This window comes from Neopelma chrysocephalum, unplaced genomic scaffold (genome assembly GCF_003984885.1).
Source record: "Neopelma chrysocephalum unplaced genomic scaffold, ASM398488v2 Primary Assembly neopelma1_97102, whole genome shotgun sequence".
Lineage (NCBI taxonomy): Eukaryota > Metazoa > Chordata > Aves > Passeriformes > Pipridae > Neopelma > Neopelma chrysocephalum.
This window is the reverse complement of record NW_020925744.1, coordinates 2,705,341-2,728,831: the sequence shown is the minus strand read 5'-3', so window position 1 is coordinate 2,728,831 and position 23,491 is coordinate 2,705,341. Positions and strand designations below refer to the sequence as shown.

The following is a 23,491-nucleotide window of genomic DNA, read 5'->3' as shown; positions in this document are numbered from 1 at the left end:
AGTTTTCTTAGGGTTTAAGTGCAAAGAATACAATCAGAGCTCCCAAGAAAAAAGGGAAATGGAATGAAAGCAGCAACTTCTATGCCTTCCATTCTTTTTCAGAATAATTAGGCCATGGAAAAAAATGTGATATGTGGCAGAGGTTTTTACAAACACAAGCTGGCTACCTTATATTGGCATTTCATATATTCCAGTTCATTAGAAGGGCTAGGACCAACTTCATACTTTTCTATTGTTGTTATGCTGATACAAAAGGAAGCTGTCTGTTACTTTGTCTGCATTGGACTGTATAAAGAAAATATTTTGCTGATTACTCCAGAAGAGGTTGGTGTAGCAGAAAGAATATAGCATTTTCTTAAAGGAACTAAATCCCATGAATGAAATTTGAAAACCTTGTTCAGTCTGCTCTCTGCAGGTTCTATCTTATTGTAAAAGATTTTGCTCTGATTTTTTTTCCAAGGAAGAGATTCTTTGCAACATGAAATTCACTTACTTCACTCTGTTGCTGTAGAATCTTGTCAAGCAGAACTCCTACCTGCAAAGTGGAGTAAATGAATAGGATCAGTTATGTAGCAGTCAGTATTTCTATTGAGTGCAGGCATGCATTCAGGTGTAGATGCTTGCACAAAAGCATCTGATTAAAATTATGTAATGGAATATGTTATGGAATATATTAAAAGCTAACGTTAGAGATGCAGGACTGTCTTCACAACACTGTCACTTGCGTTTTCACAAGCTTCTTGCTGTTTCCTTTCCTAGTGCTTTGTCAGCAGATCACCAAGTTTTTTATAGATGTAGGACAAGAAATCTGGTACTTTTCTCTTTATTTCATTACTCTAAAGTAGTGAGTTGGCCCTATTCCAGAAAACCATTATACTGAGATAGATAACTGGCCTGGAAAAAACAAGGCTGGACATGGACAACTGCTCTCATTTGTTCTATTGCTTTGGCCTTTTTTCTCATAAAAGCCAGATGCTGTACTTTCCTCAGCAAGACTTTCCTGAGCAAAGTCTTTTAGACTTTTCCATTCATGTTTTGTTTTGCGGTAACTTAGCAACTTTGTGTTGCTCTTTCTTTTCCGTTCTTTTTTGATTATTTTTGGAGATCTTTTGAATACAAGACAAAAATAGTAAGCTGGTTTGGGATAAGTGTATTCTGGGACAAGCAACCACTGGGAGTGAAACAAAAAAAGATAATATAAAGAGCAAGAAGAATCTTCCCCAGTCTCCTATTAGAGTAATAATTTATTAGAAGCCTTGGAAATTAAGACTTTAAACACTGCTATTGTGGAATCTTAAAAAACTCATTCAAAAGTGTTAATATTATTTGCATTAGTTTTAAAGAAGATTTTGCCATCATTGTCCTGAAGTCTTATATTGTGGCAGAGAACTTCATTCCCAGGAATCCTTTGGAGCCAATTATTTTTAAAAAAAAAAAAGAGAGATGAGAGAGGGAATAGCCTCTGGTTTCAAATGGCAGGTGCTAGGTGGTCCAACTGCAGCCATCTAAAGAAAACTTAAAACTGCACATCTTCTGAAGGGTTGAATGTTAGTCCTGCAGTGTCATTTATCATGGAGCTAGTAAGTCTCCTTATGCTCCTGTGGAAGCATTATTGTCTCTCATCTGTTCATCTTAATTGAGTGCATGAGAAGATAAATTCATATGATCCTTGAACTTGAATCAGGAAAGTGATGTAAGCCTTTTAAAAATACAATATGTACAGTTGAACAGTTTTTAAGGCATAAGTAGGAGTAATGATGTCTAACATTATTTGCCCCTAAGTTCACAATTAAATACAAAACAGATTTTGCAAACTAGTGGCAAGGTACTGTTCTTGGACATCCCCAGTTGTTTGATTCTTTTAGAACTTCCTTCTGAGGACTTCTCATTAAGCATTCTTGTTCCGCTAAGGCTGTAACTTACCAGTTGCACTTGATAATACCAGAAAATTCAATCTTTAATTTTTGAAATCTGAAAACAGATACATTTCATTGGCCTGAAAAACTTTGATTTGGTTTTTTTTCCAGTAAGCTTCTTCAGCTTGATCTTCCAGGATAGTTAGGGCAACACCACCTGAGAAGTGTTTCAGTGCAGCTTGAACGAGTTGTTCAGCAGATTCTTAAATGTTAATGTTCAAGCTTCAAATCACCTTTGCAGTTTTTTGGAATTTAGTTTACTTGGTATTGCAGGAAATTAAGTAGTTGTACTGCAAAACTTGGTATTATTATTAGGTGTCCGATGAAATCTCCATCTTTGGAGATACTCAAAGTTCAAATGGACAAGGCCCTGAGCAATGTGAACTAAGGTGGCTCTGGCTTGAGCAGGAGGTAGGACCAGGTGATTTCTTAATGGCCTTTCTGAATTTTCTGTGGTTCTATAGAATTATGAATTACTTTTGTTAAATTAGATATTATGAGCTCTCTAATATATAAAGAGGTAATAAAAGAGATGTAGATCAATAAACAAAAGCTGTATATTTAGCCTGCGAAATGTCTGATAAAGAGAACCTGTAAGGAAAAATTATTTTCTCTAGCTGAAGAAGAAATTTACAGAAGTACATTAGAATTAAAGTAATACAAAGTAAACCAGATGCTGACTAAAGGGAAATTAAGAACAAAGTGGTTTGAAGAACACTAAGCAATCAGAATTTCTGTTTGTAGGCTATGAAGAGTTCGTGGTTTATCAAAAAATATATACTAGCTATTTATTCACTACACAAAATGGAAGTGGAATGTTTGTTAACAGCAGAGGTGTCAAGTGGTCCTCTTGAGCAGGTACAGCCCTATAAAACCCAAGCTGTGCTCATGCTTTTATTCCTTCTTATTGTGAAAATATTATAGCATTTTAAAGCAATCTACTAATTGATAAGTCAAGTTTATGTACAAATGGCATGTCCAGTCAATGAAAGACATGAATAATTGTACACGAGACAGCGTAGCTGTTTCCTGCTGAATTATGTAGCTCACATCTTGCTTAAATATGAAACATAACATTGGCTGAATGATCAGTTTAACAGTGCCAACGAAAGTATTACTAGAAGTGTTAGGCTTGTACTCCAAATAGTAGATATAAACAGCAAAAAATTAATGAGGCAGCTGATTAAAGACCCTTCTCTCAGCTCTTAAGCTGATTGAGTTCTTAATCACTTTTCAAAGGAAAAATTAAAAAAAAAAATACTTCTTTCTTATTTTACAGTGCACTTAACCAGGCCAGCCAATCAAACAATTCCTGGTGTTTCATTATAAAAATTACTTTAGAGATGGATGGTATTTAAAGTAATATAGGGGGAAAAAAAGAGAATTTTTTTGCTTTTAAAAGCAGCATTTCATAAATGATTCTTTGTAACGGAAATACTAGCCAGGTTTGAAGGGGTTGTTTCCCTGTATGTTTACTAAATAGCAGTTCTGAAAAAAGTTGGCATCAGTGCTGGGGTTTTTTTGAATAGCCCATACTTCAGATTGCGTCCATAAGCATGATTATAACACATCAGAAGCTAGACAGTAAGATAGTACTAGGTCTTAAGCATTTGCTTTTGAAAATGGGTAATTGCGGTAAGTATTAGAATTTTGAATAATAGGGCTGTAAAATGCTTTTCTGTTTTCAGGTGGCTTATCTTACATCTTCAGGAGGGAGACACGTGTTTTCTATGTTATTAATCTTTTTTCATCAGTCTATCTTTTTTCAGAATTTTGAAGTTGCAGAGTTATAAAAAATTAGTAACACGGGTTTCAGGTAGTTTAAATACCGTGGATGTTAATTGATGAAACATATTTTCCATTCTAACGATTGTATTGCTATATTTAAATAAGATATCTGAGCCATATCAGCAATCAATATGTATTGATTATTTGGTACATCAGTTAAAAACAGTGTTCTTTTCTAAAAATTTCTCAGGCCTCAAAGCATTAACAAAGAATCTGACTGCATGTACTGATCCTGAATTGCTGGGCAAATCCCTTATAGTCATAGGTAGGCAATGAAACATAGCAGAGTGAATGTATCTTGAGTTTCTGTAGCCTTGAAGAAATCTACAACAAAATAGTAGGAAACTTAGAGAAGTGAATGGATAGGGAGAGCAAGTTCATGATATGATATTTATTTCTTAAGGAGGAATCTATAGCATTTGATAGTAGTATGCTTCTGGTGATGCTACTTTTTAATTCTGCCATTAAGCAAGCAGCCGCAAGTTCTGCAATTTTCCGGTGTGCATTTGTATCAGCCAGTATGCCTGTGTGGTTTTGTTTAAATATACAAAATGTTGCAAAATTGATGTTATCGAAGATATTTCTTTTTTACTACCATATTTATTGTTTGTCATGTTTGTGGTTTTTTCAGACAATAATCATTCTTTGGTCCAAAATACCTTTCCTATGTTCAGGCCTATTTCTGGGACAGCTGTTACTGATGACAGGATGTGTAAACAGCAGTTCTTCCAAACAATTTGTAAAAATGCCCAGTAACTTGTCCTTTGCAAGCATTCAGTTTGAGTGGGATGCCTTGTAGATTACACCTAAACATTGATATGAGTAAGAAATATTATTTTATGAGTAAGAAATGTTTTCAGAAATACAAGGCCATGCATACTGTATTAATACTACATTTGTACTGGAGAAAATGGATCACCTTTACTAATGTAAGAAGGTAGAAGACTTTCAGATTAATGAGGTAGGAATCATTCAGGTAGTTCTTACACTTTTTAAAGATTCCATAGAAAATTTGGAGCTGATATGTATATATTAATCTATGTTGTAGCACTTGGTTGATTCTGTGTAATTTCTCTTTTCCTAGCACAAAGGATGATCATTTCAATGTTAGCATTCAGCCCCCTGTTGGAGAACTACTCTTGCCTGTCACTATGTCAGAGAAAGACTTTAAGAAGGAGCAAGGTGAGCAATATTTCAGCAGCGTCACTAAATGTGTTTGGGAAGAGGGCTGTGTGCCTTTCAATTTCTAAGCATACAGCAAGTGCTTCCAGTTGTAGGTGATTGTGTTAGTCACTCTGATACTAATAAGCAGTTTAAAAATATCTTAAAAAGAATGTGCAATGAAATTTGACAACTTTTCAGTGGGCCTTTAAAAGCACAAAGCCCACCCTTTACCCTGAAACAGACTTTTGGCTGAAAATGTTTTGACTTCCTATCATGAAGTGTGTGTCTTTCCTATCAAAAGTAAAGCAGAAAATTGGAATGCCAGCTCAAGGAAATAAACCAAATATATGTTGATATTGTGTCCATTTTTACTAGTCTTTATTCCAAGGCTGATTTTAAATACTACTAGTGTACCTATTCCTCAGGTACTTTGAAGATTATTTTAATATATTCACTTTCAAACACTTCATATAAAAAAATATTCTTGTTGGAATACTGTTTTGTAAAGGTGACATGGTTTTTATATTTCTGCATTCTTCTGATATTGTGTCTTTAAAGAATGTAAGTTTCTGATACTAGTCCAAACAAAAACCTCCGTAACAGCTTTTAGCGACTTGAATATTTTATGCAAAACAATTAGAGAAAATTGTGTGTAGGTTTGACTGTATGTTAAATGGAATAGTCAGTACTGCTACCCTTAATTTGGATATGATTCTTGGATATTTTAAAGTATAAATAGTTACATTTTAGATGCATTTAAATGTAGTAGTGTTTACTCATCTATCTCAATGTATGGGGATTTACATGTGTAAATCTCTTTACATTGAGATGAGAATGTACCCATGGGATCCTATCTCATTGCTGCGTAAGGCTCAGAAACTCAGTATATCCATCAAGCAGTCAAGAACACCTATGAGTAATGTTATGAATTATTAGTTATTGCTGTTGAGCATTTCTTGCTTTTGTATTTTTGAGTTATTAAGAAAGTAGCTTAAATATTGCCTGGATGATTTACAGTTAAGCTTATGGCTGCAGTGAAAAGTTAGGATTGTGCTTTGTTTTCATAACCAATTGATGCTCCTTTGCTGTTCTTACCCTTTGCTGGCTAAAGCCTGCCTCTCTGCTTTATACCTGCTCAGCAAACGAAGGTGAGTGATTGAACGAGGCTGTGGCACATTTATTTTTAACTGTTCTCTTCTAAAAATTGCAGCTGAAGTTGTAGTGAAAAGAAGGCAGGTTACTGTGCTTCTTCCCCCTCTTTTTTTATATTTGCTTGCTTTGTGATATTTTGATAGAGTTTTTGTATGCTTTACTGTGACTGAGGGCTTTTTTTCCTCCTGACTGGCCATACAGAACCATGAGCACATAGCAGAAGTGTACTTGGAGAATAGCTGTGGTCCTCTGTGGAGTTGTTGCCAAAATTCCTTTTTCTTCTGCCATTTTATTTCTATGGTTGTTGATTATTTGTCTGAATAAATCTGGCAGCTGTTTGCTATGTTTAATAGAGCAGAAAGGCTACTCTGAATAAAGCTATTTGAAAATTTGTTTATATGAAGTATTTGTAAATCCATGAAGGTCTCTTGCCATTTCTGTATTGCTCACCCTGTCTTCCTGAATTCATTCTTTGATGCAGGACTTTGCAGGCTGGCAAGTTTACCACAGGTTTAAAAACCTTTTCTGTTGCATCTTTTTTCTTATGGATATCATCCGTATCAGAATATTCTTGGTAATAGAGGTCTCAATTCTACGTTTTGCATAAGTATGTATTACAAGGATCTAAGAACTTCTAGCATTTGGGAAGAATTACTTTGTATTCTTGTAAATGAAAAATCCAAATTACAGTAATAAATGCAGGGCAATTTAGAAGTTGGTATATGTTATTCTATTTTGCGTATCATTTCAATTTGTCTGTATTCTCCTAATGAATCTGATTTATAGAACTTGTTTTTCACTTGTCATGCTTTTTCTTTTCCCTTTTTTTTTGTTTGGTTTTGGACATAAGATGTTTCAAGTCCTGTACCTGGAGGTGCCTTATTTTATTTGCAACCAAAACAAATAGGGAAAAATAGTGAATGAGTGAGGAGAATATTAGAAATGTAAGACAACATTGGGGAGAATGAGAATATGTATGGGTTTTAGGGATTTTTACATCTAAATTGCATGTGTAACCTAATAAGAATGCTAAAGCAGAAATAGCTGGTTTATACTACTGTGTAGAAGACAATTCATTGCTACCCATTTTTACTCAATTACACTCTGCTGTTTTGCATTGTCTGTTACATTTGTATATGTCCATTTTCTTCCTGATGGCATAAGAAGAGGGGAACAGACAGGTTATTGAATATTCATTGCTGTGAAGGTTATCTAGTGATAGCGGCAGATCCTCAAAAGCCATTTTTATCCACATGCTGTACGGGATATCCTTAGCCTTGCTACACTGCCTTCCCTTTCCTTTCCTCCTGAGCTGGGGAATCCTCTGGTGAGGTAATTCCCCTGAGCAGCAGCTGAGTTAGTGGTTGTCATTGTGACTGACAATTTGGAATGAGTGGGTAAAAATGGTATTGCCAAACACTCTTTGCCTTCCTGCTTAAATATTCTTACTGATCCTTTAGGCCTCAGGATTTTATACCTCTTTTGTATCACATCCCCATGAAAAGCCAAATTTCTACAGAAAAAATTCTGCATGAGTGAAAGATGTACTGTTGGGAACTCTCAGTTCAGAGTAGAACTGATCTGGTAGCTAATATTCCTTGTTACCTATCACTGTAATTTTTCCAATTTAATTTCCGCTTGTTATTTAAAATATGTACAGTTATTTCATTGTATCAGGTAGTTAACCCAGACTAAGTGCTGCTTTGTGCTCTGACTAGAATTTTCTTAGATCCTCTTGTTTCAAGCAATATTAAAGGTGTCATGTGATTGTTTTAGCTGGATATTAATCAGAATTTTTATGACGGTGTTTTTTAAATAGGCAGTTAAAACTAATTTAAGTATTAAGATTTTTTTTGCCAAGAAACATGGTTTGAAATAATTTTGTCAACTTTTTTTTAGAAGTGTATACCTGAATCACATTAAAAAAACAAAACAAAACAAACAAAAACCCAACAAACCCCAATTTTGGTTATGTAAACAGATAGTTTAGGTAGTTTTATTAAAATTAGATATATACAATTTGTTTTCCTAATAAGCCAGATGCTAATTCTTTAAATGGCTGGACATTTACTATTTTCTGGCCATTGACTACCCCAAGCAATCATATTTGATGCTCCTTAATTAGAGCACCCTTTTTTTTTCCAGGTTCTTTTCCACCTCAGCAATCGAGACAATACATTTGCTTACCACGCTGCTCTCCTAAGTGTTCTTTTGCATGTAAATTAATCTTGATTCAGTTTACACTGTCATGCTGAGTGGTACAAATTGCCTATAACAATAAAACAGCATGAGTTAAAAATAAAGGGGGGTGAAAAAGCAGATTGAATGTGTGCCTTACTTGATAGGATGTTACTTTGCTTTATGCCAATACATTAGTCAACGATAATGAATCTTCTGTTCTGAAAAGCATGGTTTAGTTGATTTTTTTAATTTTACTTCAATGGAGCAGTACCTTGTCTTTTACAGAACAAGTTAGACAAACCATTAATGACAAGAGTGTTAAGGTTAAATATGAAGCAATGCATTCACTTCTCTGAGTGCTATCCATCTTTCCATTTACAGGAGCTTGACAAAAGTACTGGCTTTGTACAACATTTCCTTTAATTACATGCTGCGGGAAACAGGCTTTTAACATAAACATAGTTGCATTCATTTATTCAGCATTTGCTCTTCAATAGAGCTTAATGGAGAAGGTTTAAATCCTAAATAAGTACACACATCTCTCAGCAGTGTTATGTCAGTCCCTGTGCTCTGTTTAAAAGCAGCTTTAGTCTGCATATGTAGTTTTTAAAGCTTTTGCCTAATAGTTAAACAATTCAAAACAGAATGTTATGTTCCCTTGATAAATCTGATCGTTACAAAAGTTGCATGCTTATTTTTGTTCTCTTCAAAAATATCCTGTTATTTACTTATGAGCTGTTCCATTTTTACTTTGGTATTTCTTATTTTGTGACAGCCTTACATTCAGGGGCATTAAAATGTAGGATTTATTGTTTTAATTGCTCTATTAAGCATCTTGGTACTATTTGCTCTGTGTTAGAACTGTGTGTGCAGCCCTAAAACATTATAGCCTTTTGAGACTTTCCCATTGTTTTCATTGTTAATGTTGTTGTTGATTTCAGATGCTTCGTGTTTCTGCCTGAAGTACTGTGCTCCTTTGTCTGCATTTTCAGCTTCTGAACATACTGTAGAAAGGCACACATAGTGTTAAGTTGTAGTTACTCTTGTGTTTTAATCAACATGAGCATCCAGCAAATAGTTCTTCTGAACAATGGATATTGATAGAACAGAAAAGTGGGGGTTTTGTTAAAATGTCCTTGAATGACATATTTTTCTTTACTTTTTCTTTGTCATATGTTTGAATATAATCTTAACATTTCTGTTCTATTTTGTAGTGATATTCAAATTATTTAACTCAAATAGTTTATCATGACATTTTTGAGAGCTGGATACTAACTGAATTTCCCAGTTTCTAATGTGATGACTTAACCTTAAAGAACTAAATTGAACCAATTACTACTATCTGAATTTCAATATCATTTTTAGCAACTGGATAAATTAAATGCAATGGTTTTATGATTGACAGATTAGAAGGTGTCTTTTTATATGGTCTTACTTAAGCTGAACTTTTCCAAATCAGCCTTACGCAATATTTAATTTCTGTGTTTACACTGTTCTTTTATGTTAAACTTTTCAAGAAAAGGAACTACCTTGGTTTCACAGTTGCAGTAGTATCAAATATATGATTGCTCAGTTATTAGTAATTTGTTTCTAATAATAGGCCATTGCAGGTAATACATTAAACTAATGATGTGAGTTCTCATAAAATTGTTAAATTGTTTTCTCAATAAATGATTTAACTTTTAATGCAAATATGGTTTTTGTTTAGATGTCTCTTATTTTGGTTTTATGCTTAATAAGCAAGTAAATCTTAAAGTATTTGTAATTAAATACTTAATGTTTTAGGAATGCTGACAGGAATGAATGAGACATCTGCTACAATAGCTGTTGCTCCGCAGAACTCCACTAGACTTGTAATAATTGAGAGGGTAATGAAAGCAGCAAATCTGGGTGTAGTCTCTTCTGGTCAAGATAACATACACAGGTAAGATTACACGTTATTCAAAGTCGCAACATCTTTTAATATGATTTTGTTAGTTCCAAATTAATAAATATTTGATTATATTAGGGAAAATTTTATTATCTGCACCTTTAATGAAGAAGGTACCCAATTATACTGTAGTATATAATCCTAAGCAGATATTAACTTGAGCCTGTGCGCTATGCAGCTCTTTAATTTGAGTGTATATAGAACAGTCAAATGTCTAGACTTTAATATGCACAGTTAAGGGAAATTGTTCTTTCCTAGTTTTGTTTCAAAGGGAAAAAGTAGCCTTTTAAAGCACGGTACCTTCAGGAGCTTTTTTTTTTATATTGTAGTTATTATTTTTGTTTCTTATAGTAAACAAGTATATCATCTGTGAGATGAGCCTGCTCCAGGTATATCATCTGTGAGAAACAGCTTGTTTTTCCTACATTATTTTTTGACCTTCCAATATATATGCAAGCAAAGCGAGTTACCAGCCAAGAAAGCCATTGGCCCTGTCAAAATTCCAGTTGTTACTTGTAGATGAATCCGTTTCATCCAAGAGCTGTGATACAGAATGTCAGTGGAATTGATACAGTTGTTGGTTAATGACAGCTTTTAATGTGATTGACTCAAAATATTTAGTCCTGTGAATTGGTATGGCTTCTTACAGGAACAAACAGGAACAAATAGGAAAATTGCCATGTGTGGAAAACAGTAGACAGAAATTACAACAGCAAGATCTAACTGGAAGCTGTTAACCTGGTCTTAGAAAACAAATATGTCTCTCTTAGCATCTACTAAAACTGTTCGACAGTGTTAATTATCTCTGTAGCCCCCTGAATTTTGCTATTTCAATAAGAGCAAAGTATCTTCTTTTAAAGCAAAGAACAATGTTTTTCTTTGAAATTTTGCTGACTAAGATGGATGTTTGGAATAGTGAGAATCCTGTAGCTTACACAGGACTAATAACCTGATATTTCGCCTTGTTGAATTTAGTCTCTTTTGCATTGCTGGGCATTTTATTGCATTGCATTGACATTAACCCAGCTGGATTTTCCTATGTATTTGATACGGTCAATGATAAAATTCTGTTTCACCATAAAAACATGGTACAGCTAGTGCGATTGCACTGAAATGATTGTCACTATTGACACCTGCTCCTCCATGAAGGAGTCCTCATTTGTTGCATCCCTGAGGGATCTGTCTATATAGCCTGTGTTCTCAACATCAATTCAAAGACTAGGTGAGAGTGTCAATCAAGAGAGACTGAAGTGTCTGCAGTATAAAGGTGTTCTCTATCTTTACCCAATCTGTCACATGAGACATCACATAGGGATGGATTGTTTTGTTGACTGAGTCTCAAAAAGGCTCCCTAAAATAATAGCTTAGTCCCTAGCTCAGCCACAGGTTTCCTGATTGTAGATAAGTTTCTAATTTGATCTTGTTTTCCTTTGCTCTTTTGGTTTCTTTTAAAGGAGGTTTTCTATGATAGAGTCTATAACCAACAGTAAATAAATTGAAGATGCATTTCTGTTGGGTACACTCCTTCAGAGATAGTAGTTAAAGGCATGTTCTGGTCCAGTTGAAGTACTCAGAGTGCTTTGGAGCATCCTGAAATCTTCTTTGTTTTTTTTTTAATATTAAAAATAGAAAGTATTCAGTCTGCCACAGTAGTTATAGAATACTCTGCATCTATAATGTCCATTAGACCAAAAAAATTCATTTATTACAATATAAATGGCCTACAAGAAATGACCACCAATGACAAGCATTTAGAAAATAGCCCTTCATTTGCTTCACCGTAAGTAACTGGAGTTCACAGCTACTATAATCATAATTGCACCTAGATTTTACTGAGAACAGAAACAGGAACATTACCTAATTGATACTGTGATGAACCTGTTCATCTCTTAAATAGTAATACTTTATCATTAAAGTAAATCCTGGATTCTGATGAATGAATATTTGAGATAAAATTAGATAATGAATCCTTTCAAAACACTGAAACAAATGACTGAAATGTTTTTTCCTCTATGTATCTAAAATATACATATGTTTGAATTACATGAACTATGCCATCAGAGTAAACAAAAATGGAGTCACTTCTGGCACAAGTCTCATGAGTGCAAGAACTGTGACATGTTTTATTTATGTGACACATACCCCATTTCAGGATAATAAAATAAACAGTCACCTTTTATCTTGACAAAACAGTTAGAGATTCAATAAAATTATGTTGAAAGTGGATTTTTTAATTTTTCTATAGTATTTTCATTTGTCTTGTTTGTTTAATTGCAAGTGATATTTGGAGAAAAAATTCTATGCAAGAACTTGTTTTAGCTCATCATGCTGTTCTGTGAGGACTACTTCAGTTCACTTCTTGGAAGTGCTTAGTACATACTTTTTACACAGAAAAAGTACTGTTTTTAAACTGACATTCTGCACTGTGCAGCATAAATTATATTAACCTTTTAGTTGATCATCCCCAACTTGAGTATTACTACTTAATGATGGCTAATGCCAAGAAATTTTTATTGCCTGGTAATGCAATATACTCATTCAAAATGAAATGGTACGGTTTAATACAAGTGTCAGAGTATCTAATGGATATGAACAGGTGTGCGTTTCTTGGTGTTTTTTTCAGTCTAAACATGTTCACATTCGTGATGATGATGTTGTCATGCTGATGGAACCCAATTACTGCTCCTTAAATTAATAGCCCTATTAGGATTTTATTTTTGCACCAAGTAAAAACACTTAAATATAATGAAGATTTGAAAGTAAATACTTGAAACAAACATCAACTGAGTAGCTTGCAGTCACCAAAGAAAAATGAAATAAGTGTAAACGTGTCAAATACATTAGCTTTGTATCAGACCATATCACAGTATAGTAATACCTTCTTACATGCATCTTTTTTTCTCTCTTTACTGTTTGGCTACTAAACTTTCATACTTACTTGCAATGTAATAATTTAACTGTCAAGTGAGTGTAGAACAAAATACCAGATAATACAATTGATAATACTTTAAAGTCTTTTTTCTGACTTGTTTTATTTGAAGTCGTATGTGCAAAAATTTTGAACTCAATAGCCAATATATTTATATCAGAGCACAAAGTTGCAGGTTAATGTTCATATATTTGCAAAATAAATTTTGCTGTATCGTTTGACTTCCTTACATATAGCTACCTACTCTTCCATTGAGTTTATACAAGGTATTAGGTTACTGGATCTTGGAAGACTACATGCAGTGTGGTCTCATGTTCTTAATAGGATTTTACTACTTTATATATTGATCTCTCTTGCTCTTGTTGTCAAGTGGAAACATTATTTTGATTTTAAAAGGCTTCTACAAAACTCAAGCATGTGAAATGCATTTCAAAAGAGAAATTTTCTTGAATAGGAAATATTTCTCCTTAAATACGAAAACTTCAGAAAAAAAGAGTATATGATTTTTCTTAATCTATTTTTTCACAAGAGTGATTAGGGTAATTGTTGGAATATACATAGCTCTTTCAATGTTCTGAGGAGCATTGGTGTTGATAAAGTGGTTTCAAAAGGAGCTAAGGCACCAAGCTTTTGTCTTTTGATTCAGGCCACATTTGAGGGCACCATTTGAATATCTGAAGATAAAGACATTGAAAGAAAAGTACTTGTTCCTGCAGGGCATTAAATCGCTCTGAATAACTGTGTTTACGGACCAAGTGCTTTTCAGTTGAAGTATGTCTGCTGTTTGTTGTCAGTGGAGAAAGTCCACCAGTGTTTTGTTGTCAATGGAGAAAGTCCATCTTCAAGACAGGAAGATACATGAAGACATTTATTCTCTCCAAGTTGATTCTTCTATAGACTATCACTTGATCTCCTTGTCTCTACTTGGATAATAACATTGGTTGCTTTATATATTAAAAAAATATTCTAGGCTGTTCTATTTCAAAATGTGATGAGATGAAGATGCTATTCAACTCAAGATTTTCAGTCATATTCTATTTAACCAACAGAAGCCTTATTTACCCTTCATGCCACTGTTACTTTTAGGATGTGTTGCTTATTCTTCTTATTATTAGATGAATAGTACACAAGTCCCTCAGGTCTCTTCCTCCTGTATTTATTTTTGGCTCCGTAACCTCCTACAAGGATAGGTAGTCTTCATTTGCTTCACTTTGAATATAGCAAAACAATAGGTGGTGATAGAATGAAAAGGCTAGTTGAAAATTTTAATCTTGGAACGACTTGAATGCTCTTATGATCCTCTAGAAAGTGTCAAAATATTCAGTCAGTGGGATAAAAGTTTGAAGCCATCGGGGTGGATATGAAGAATGAATTTCAGTCAACTTCAACTCGTTTAATAGTCCATTGAACTTGTGTGTTGCTGCTGTTCTATTTTGGAAGTAATCCACAGTTGCAAACAGAAAGCGGGTGGGTTACAAGGTGAGCATGGAGTCTGTATTCTTCAGTTCATCAGGATGGCCATAACCATTGACCAGCACTCTGAGACACATGATAGCATTAATTTCAGTCCTCTAATTTGACACGGTCAAGTCTCTCACTTCAACAACCCAGTAGGGGACAATCTGAGATTTTGGAGAAAATCAAATCTCTTTCAACACTGAGGCTTTAAGCTTCTTCAGAACAGCCATTTCACACTTTAAAATAGTGATTTTAATACCCTTCTCCATTACAGTCATGAAAGTGGTGATAATAATAGTGATTTCTAGACATCACCAGAACTTGCAGAGTGGGTGTTCTCATCTCTTAGTGTGTTGTCATAGTAGACACCTGAATTAGGGTCAAACAAGCTAGGTTTTAAACAAGAAGCACAAAACAGCACTTCTTCTTGTGTCTGGGGCAGGTCTAACTAGCTGAAGTACAGCATTGCATGCAGTGACTGTGCACCTTCTGAGACCTACGTTTTGAAGGCCACTTGACTGAATCACATAGATATGCCAGTTTGTTCAGAGCTTGCTGTATGTAGTATACCGTTGCTTAATGTACCCATGATCCATCTGATTTTATGAATAAGCAATTATTGAACAAGATGTAAAATATCTTCCACCTGCCTTCTGGAGGCCTGTATTGCAATTCTTTAGCAAAATCAGAAATACACTGTGTAAATCATGACAACAGAAAACACACTGCAATGGATGAGCATTGAAATTCTGAAGAACATGAAAGCAACTAGACCAAATGCAGAAACTTGCATAAAATGCTTAAAATACAGAAAACACAGAAATCCAAGGATCGATACTTGTGTTTCACTAGCCTTTATTTCCCACCCCATGCATCAGCCTGACAGTCTGGTTGTATTCACCCCTTTTTATCATTTTGCAACCTGTCATGTCCCATTTATAGTATATTGGCAGACTGATTCTCAAAGGAAAGAAGGTTTTGTTTACAGACAATTTTGATTATGAGAGAATGTCGTGCTTAGTAATCAGTTATCCTCCCCACATCTTTTTAATCCAGCTGTATTTAATGTGAGGAGAAAAGGTATTTGATTTTGCATGTATGTACGTACATTTGTATTGAACAAAACCCCATTTAAAGGGGTCCATCTGGAAAATTTCTCTGTTTATGTTATCTTCCAGGCAGAAAGTTTGTGATCAGACCCCGTGAGCTTAACATAACTAATGATTGCATCTGCTTCCAGCACGTCAGCTGGAAAGGAAAATACTCATCTATTGAGGGTAAACACCATGTATAAATTTCTGAGAAATATAAATTGTTTATAGTTATTCCACTTGAATCCAAAAATATGTTCTCAGCACCTGACAAACAGGTCTGTAATCCACAAAGCCTTTTTTTAAAGGCCATTTCTGCTCTGTGTTCACACACACCTTTTCAAAGGTTTTTTACTAAGCAGTTAGCCTGTTGGAGAGCTCAAATGAAGTGAAGTCTACCTCTGACAGTAGCTCCTTTGATGCATGTACGTGGACTGTTCTGCTTCTGTGGATCCTTAGCTGTGGGGCTCAGTCTTCTTTTTCTACTCTTCTAGAAAGCTGCGGTGGGTAGCTGAGTAAATAAACTTGTAATAGACATGCAGCCTTGATTTTGCTTCCTAATTTTTCAAGTAGGAATTAATTAGAGAGCTAAATACCCTAGGCAAAACAGTTTCTCTGGTAGTGTTTACCTGTAGGAGACAGAATTTTAAGTGGAATAGTATATTCATGTCCACAGTATTTCAGCCTTCATTTTAGCCAAAAGTTGTAAACTTTTAATGTTTTCTTCATTTATGATAGAAGTAATTCTAGCTTTAAAAAAAAAAAACAGCCAAAAAAAACCAAACAGAAAACCACCAAGAAAAACCCCCAACCAAACAACAAAAACCACAAAAACAAACAAATAAACAAAAATAATTAAAAAAAAAACCAGCTAGGCTAACCATTTGTATTTCTTTTGAAATCCAAAACTAAGTCTTTCTAATTAGTCGCTATTCTTAGGCTAATATTTTTAGTCCTAGAGAAAGTGAAAAGCGAATTTTATAAATATGAAAGTACTCATTCAGTAGTTCCTACTATTACTATTCCTATTATAATTATTCCTTAATTTCTTAGTCAAATCCTTATTTTCCAGAACCTTAAAATTTTCTCTCTGCTAAAAAAATGCAGTTACTATATACCATAATACAGTTTTTATGCATTATCATCATATGAAGATTTTGGTTAACTGGTTCAAAATACTTGATCAAGACAATGCATTCACACAAAATCACTTTAATGCCTTTAACATTGTAGCTATATTATTGTGTTTAAGGAGCTTGCATAAGAATTGCAAAATTTAAGAATAACTTGAAGAAATTAAATTTGGGCTTAACATTAAAAGTATATGAGTCATGTCAGATACGAGGCTAATCAAAATAGGTTGTTCTAACCGGGCTTATTTGCTGTCCACTAGAGGACAGCACTGCTTTTGTATCTGAATGTTGTAAAGTGATAAATATGTGCAGCATTTTCTTTGAAAAACAAACAGGAACCTTTTGAGCTAGTTATTTAAACAGAAAACGTTTAACATTTAAAAAACTAACTGAGCAGAAGAATATCTTTGATTGTAAAGATCTTTGAGTATGTTTAATCTTTTAATATATTTCTATAAGGTAATCTACTTTCTTGGAATTTAATAATTTTTCTGCAAATTAAAATTTATAGCCTGTTTTCAAAATGGACTGTATGTAATTCTCAAACAATTATCATATTAAATGCCCAATTCTATAAGAAAAAAAATAGCCTATATGAGAAAACAAAATAAATTGAGTACTACAATTAGAATACTGTAGGTGTGAGCACCAAATTTTTGATTGAAGCTTTTATCTCACAGATTTTGTGGAGGAGATATAAATAGTGGCATATAAAAAATGCTGAAATGTTTTAACTAAAGGTAAATTTGGAGGATGATAAAAAGTTCATGCAGCATCTTTTTGAACATGTGGAGTAGTGCTGTGTATGGGACAGTAAGATCAGATGACTCACTTGTATTTCTACCTTTTCGTTGAGGTGCAGTGCAACTGCTTAGTGGCAACTGAGACTCAAAATCTATTTTGGCAATAGAAATAAACATGGTAAGAATAGAGTATAGATTTGATTGCAATTTATTTTACAATTTTATTATTTTATTATAGCCAAAAAATAGATAATGTTGGAAATAAGTATGTTATGATAATGAATTAGGTATTTTGAACAATTTATTCAAAGATAGTGTTAAAATAGCATGAAACGTAGTGGAAAAAAGAAAATGTCAAATTATCATAATATGATTTTTAAGGTAAATATTAATCAAATTTTATTATGAATAACCAATGTTAAAATCACCAGATTAAGCAAAAGATCCTTCCTTTGGAGAATATATTTCTGTTTAAGTTTTACTATTAAGCTTACTCTATCCCCAGGTCAGTACTAATACCCAAATACTTATTTTCCATGTTTTAAGACTTACTCAGGGAATCAATACAAGTAATTAGTAATTTAGCCAATTTTTAGATAAATGTTATTAAGTCAAACCTGTACATAGCCGAGCAAGAGAAAGATTCAGAGTACTGAAACTATAAATGTAAATATCTTTGTTGTCCAGTTGACACACTGGAAGGTACTTGATAGTTACTCGTTTTTATATGTACAAATTGAAGACTAATTCACAGCAGTATTTTTTTCCCCTTTGAATATATTCATTGCATAACTTGATTACACAATTGTCAGCTTTGGACTAATTATTTTTCTACAGCTAGGGCAGGGTATTGCGTCTTCTGATTGTCTTCCTTACTAATAGGATTCTGCCTGCTTCAGCAGGCAGTAATTGAAGGCTTCATGTACAAGATTTAAAGAAGGGTGGAGGGAAAAAAAAAGTTTTAGCCTCCATGTGCCATTGTCACTGTTTCTGGTAAGCAGTAGAACAGAAAAAGAGGAAAACTTAGCTTGAATAGGAAAATCAAAGAGGAAAAAAAGCACTGGACAGGAGAGAGTGTATGTTTTAATGCTGTTGAATTATGCGTAACAAACCCTGCACTGCTGTAGATATCCCAATAGTTAGTGTTCAGGTGTAAATTTACTTTCTCAAATGTTGAATTTTAAAGAGCAGATTTTAAGTGAGTTATTCTGTTGCTGTATATTCACTGCCATGAAATTTTCATAACCTTTCCCCATAAAAATGTATCTCCTGTATAGTGTAGCTATCTTCTGTCTACAAGTAAAGAGAAAAAAGCTGCTAGTCTGTATTTAGGCTAGTCATCATTACCAAGTCAGTGGCAAATGCTGTCATACTGTAGTATCTGGTACTCTGTGTTAGCTGTTTATATCAACTATAAATCAATTTTTTCTGTGTGATTATCATGAAGGAATTTTGTTTTCATGGAAAATGAACAAAAGTATGTTCTTGATTTTAAACTCTTGAAAGACCAAATTACTTTCTAAGAATATACAGTACTTTGTTGATTAAGAATTTGATTCGTAATACATATTTCCTTACCTACTGACAGGTACGATATTTATGTAAAAATTATATATGAACTGCTCTTTTTTTGCATGTCACATATGCTTAGAATATTTAACATTCTTTTTAAAGAAAAAAATACTTTTAAACATTCAGATTATGCAAATATATCTCACATTTTGTGTTTCTAATCTGTCTTGATTTTTGTAAATGGGAAAAATATTAACAGCTGCAAATCTTCCTTTAATGACGTAAAATCAAGTTTAGAATTAATATTATCAGAGAAAGAAAAACTGCAACAGCAGAAAACTGCTAGCAGAAACAGCCATCTTGAAACTATTAGTAAATATTTGGTTCTGTTTTCTGCATGGTATTCTCATTTACTTTCTTTTTTTTTTCATATTCGCTGATGCATCCTTCGTTGCAACAGAATCATGCTCATAATAGTGTGTTATGTTAAGAGTTGTCCATAAGACAAATTCTTTTGGGCCTACAACCAATCAATTTACATTCTAGATTTAAATGTACTACAGTGCAGTTTCCAAGGCTTATTTCAGTCTGTGATTTCTGGTTGGTTTATTATTTTCTTGGATGAGGTTTTTTTTTTTGGGGGGGGGGATTGCTTTGGGTTTTTTTGTTTGGGGTTTTGTTTGTTTGTTTGTTTTTGTGGGGGGTTTGGAATTCAAATTCTAACCTCTAAGGCAGTATCAACTTTCAGAAAAAGTGGAAAATAATTACTGACCTTGTGGGGAAAATAATAGTTTCTCACACGTTATTAGTGATTAATTTTTTCCTGAGAAATTTCTTTAATGGCTTTCTGGTCTAAGTATCTAGTTGAGCACAACACACATTTTGGAAAATCCATGTGGGTTTATGATAAGAATAAGCATGGAAATGTAATAATATGTACTTAGTTGAAAATACATCTATTAAAGAAATCCTTCAATGACAGTGTATTTAAAAAATTGACAAATCAGTTTTACTGCTAGTGGCTTGAAATCAAAATCCAACTGCTTCATCCTGTTATAACTGTATTCAGTTTTAAGATCACATAAGTGATCTTTAGAGACATAATTCTCTTTAGAAACTAGATTATGTTCCCCATTTTAAGAAACAGATTTTGGTTTCCAATGTTCAAAAGCAGCTGTAAATGCACTGTGTGGTTCTTCTTTTATACATGCTTTTTTAAATGGTGAAATAAGTCATACTGTTGTGTTCCAATTCTTTTTTCACCAAGTGATTCCAGGTCGGTGACCATTGATAGAAACTGATTAGCCACTGCTAGTTATGGGTACTAATACTTTGTGTAAAATTATCTGAGTATCAGACCCTTTGCGTCTTGCAGACCACATACAAACTCACATTTTATTGATTTTACGTGTTTTGTTCAGGGGTATGGAAAAGTACTATTGATCCCCTATACAATTTCACAAATTCACGTGTAAAAATATCAGCTCTCTAATGCTTTGGACCACCTTGGCTTTCGCAGAACGCTGACTTTGTATCACTTTCAGCTTTTGATAAAAGAGGGTAAAATCAAGCCTCGGGGCTGTGAAGCACAGCAGGAGTGTCAACTACCAACCTATTTATGTGCATACTCAGAGATAATCTGCTTCTGTGTTGTCCCAAGACACAACTGCTAAGTAAATAAAGTGACTAATAAGACTATTGTTTCTATAATTATCCCCCTGTCGAAGTCAACAAGAGAAATAGTCATCTTCTACATTGCAGCATAAATAGATGAAATCATTGATACAACTAGCTAAGTAGGTAATTTTTGTTGTAGTAATGTTGTTTTATAACCTCCTATTAAAGGGAGAGGTCTTTGAATGTATCTGTAATCCACACAAAAGAAATAGATTGACCTGTGATGGGTGACATTAGAAAAGTGCCCCATGTTTCCTTAATTAGTATAATGTGTTATGAGATTTTGATATGCTTAGTTTAAAAAGAAAAAAAAGACAGAAATTACTTCTCGTTTAAAGAGAACCTGCTTCCTGCTTAAGTGGCTAATATTTTAATTAAGTCTGCAGTGAAGTTTTTTGAGTATCTCCTGATAAACTCCCTTCTTTATGTTGATGGTAATTAAACGGATCCCCAAGGGCTTGGGTAGGCGCTTTGCAAGGCCCATGCTAATTGTCAGACAGGAGACACTGACCAGTTGGTTTGCTCTTGAATAGCCCACAGCATGCTGTCAGCCCAGCAGTTTGATTTTGCTGTATTGTGAGCTGTTGTCAGGGCTAACTGTGTCCTATTGTGGCTGAAGATGTTGCGCAAATTGAGGCAGATGGCTCTGATTCAGACACGTGTCATTCAGAAAGAGAAGAGGAGATTGGCCCTGCAAAGTGGGGTCAGACTGGGTCACAGACCTGCTCTACACTTGTTAGTGTTTTCAAAAGCCCATGTGCAGCAACTTTGTTGTTGTGAAGTAACCAGGAGGGGGGGAGGAAAGGCAGGGTGTGCTCCTTGTGGAAGATGGAAAGATGGAAGCTGTTGCCATCATCTTGCTTCCTGTCTCTTGGGCCTGGCTGTGCACACAGAATGAATTAACAGGATTGACAGAAGTTCATTGTGCCTAAAATGGCTTTTCAGTCAATTGTGGTGCTTAAAAGGCTAGTTTTGGTTTTAATTCCATGTAATTAGTGGGTTCTTCATGTCTTGGAATTTAGTAATGGTGGATAAGTCCTAACTTTTGTCTGTGTGATTGGTTGGTGGTTTTTTATTTATTTCCTTTGTAGAATTTTTAATAATTATAAAATATCTGGAAACATTGCTCACATTTTTATGATTACATATTCTGGAGAATTCACAGATGGAATGATTCAGTGTCTTGCCGTTACTCTAATTTCAAAATTATCAGTTTGGGTGTTTATAATTGACCAGTTTTAGTTTGAATTACTTTCTGATTGCAGGAGGAGACACTTTTCACAAAGTGCAACAGTTTGGCTTTTTCTGAGTGTTCTACTACATTTAGCATAGTTGTATTGAGTTGTATTGTCTTTGAGGCACCAAATGATGGAAATGCATGGAAAACTGTACAGCTGAATGGAGGTTGCCAATGGGCATGAATACTGTAGATGAACTGAAGAATCAGAATTTACATTAAAGAAAATTATTTAAATAGAATTTAGTTTGTACTGCTAAATACAAAATTTTGTATTGATACTTTTCTTCTTAAATGCAAAAATATTTACACAATGCTGCACAAGTTATGTGTGAAGAATTTATGGAGGTTTTTGTGGTTTATCCCCTGAAATACATCAATGAATTTGGAAGCATATTATTATATTTGAGTTCATTTAACTTTAGCAGAAATAAATATTAGCAGTCTTTGACCTTAAGATCCTTAATGATTTTTTTATTTTTTTTTATTTTTCCTTACCCCTCCAGGTTTGCAGCTAAGACTGTGCACAGTGGGTCACTGATGCTAGTCACAGTGGAGCTGAAGGAGAGCTCTACAGCACAGCTCATCATAAACACTGAGAAAACTGTGATTGGTTCTGTTCTGCTGCGGGAGCTGAAGCCTGTCCTGTCCCAGGGGTAACCTGCTTACATCTGGACTTCAGAATCTGGCACACAACAAAAGTGCCTGGCATCCACTACTGCTGCCTTTCATTTATAATAATAGCTCTTCCATCTGGCAGTGGGGGAAGAATACACTCTTGACATTCTTGTCTTCTGCTTTAGAATGCTAGTGTGTATCTATCATGTATGCAAGTCCTTTCCTTTTTTTTTGCTTGCTAACCAAAGAACATGTATTTTACTGTCCGTTATCTGTGCTTTTAAATGTATTTTCCATTTGTTCTACTCTAGTTCTTCCCTCTCTGTTCCCTTCCCCCATTACATTTCTTCCCCATCAGTTCCCTCCCCCCCCCATAGTTGACAAATATTAGATAATAAAGTTCAAGGGAAATCACACAGCTTGAAAACTGAGTTCAAATGGCAGGTAGGTTCCAGCAACAAGTTTATGGTTCAGAGAGGTTTTGTTACATAAATGTGAAAATTCAGTAAGAACAGTAAAATGGTGTTTCCTTTCTAGAAATGCTTGTAAACCTGAACTCATCTATTAAGAACACTGTTCCTGCTTACTGTCTGTTTCTCAAATATTTTGTTAAGATGCCAATAAAGTAGTGCTATGAGCCGAGGCTCCCTCGTCTTTTTTTGGTAGAGAACTGATAAGAGAGATCGCCAGTATTATGTATACCAGGTTAACTAAAGTAGATGCAAATAAGAGTGGACACTACATACACATCAGCAAACAACTCTTATGGAGGCAGCCAGTTTTTGTGCTCCTATGGTAATTTTCTGCATGCAGATAGTAGTAAATACTGATTATTAGACTATTGTGGCAAATACTGTCATCTAGTTTAATAAATAGTTCAGATCTTTGCTTCAAATTTCTTTTTTGAACTAGATTAAAACGTCTCCCACCTTTGTATAAATCAGGACTTGAGGCAAAGAGAA

At 34.2% G+C, this 23,491-nt stretch overlaps 1 protein-coding gene across 4 annotated transcripts in view; it reads left to right on the top strand.

Moving 5' to 3' along the window:
* The window catches only part of AP3B1 (adaptor related protein complex 3 subunit beta 1), a 150,214-nt gene extending 127,046 nt beyond the window's left edge, over positions 1-23,168 (top strand). For 3 of the 4 annotated variants that reach the window (XM_027671455.1, XM_027671456.1, XM_027671454.1), the window contains 3 exons: positions 4,789-4,886; positions 9,987-10,125; positions 22,418-23,168. In XM_027671455.1, coding sequence (XP_027527256.1) covers positions 4,789-4,886; positions 9,987-10,125; positions 22,418-22,571 — 391 coding nt within the window. In that variant the 3' untranslated portion in view covers positions 22,572-23,168. Of the gene's footprint in view, positions 1-4,788; positions 4,887-5,979; positions 6,017-9,986; positions 10,126-22,417 lie in introns of those variants that run through there. The other variant, XM_027671457.1, reaches the window with a different exon arrangement.
* The last annotated feature ends 323 nt before the right edge of the window (positions 23,169-23,491 follow it).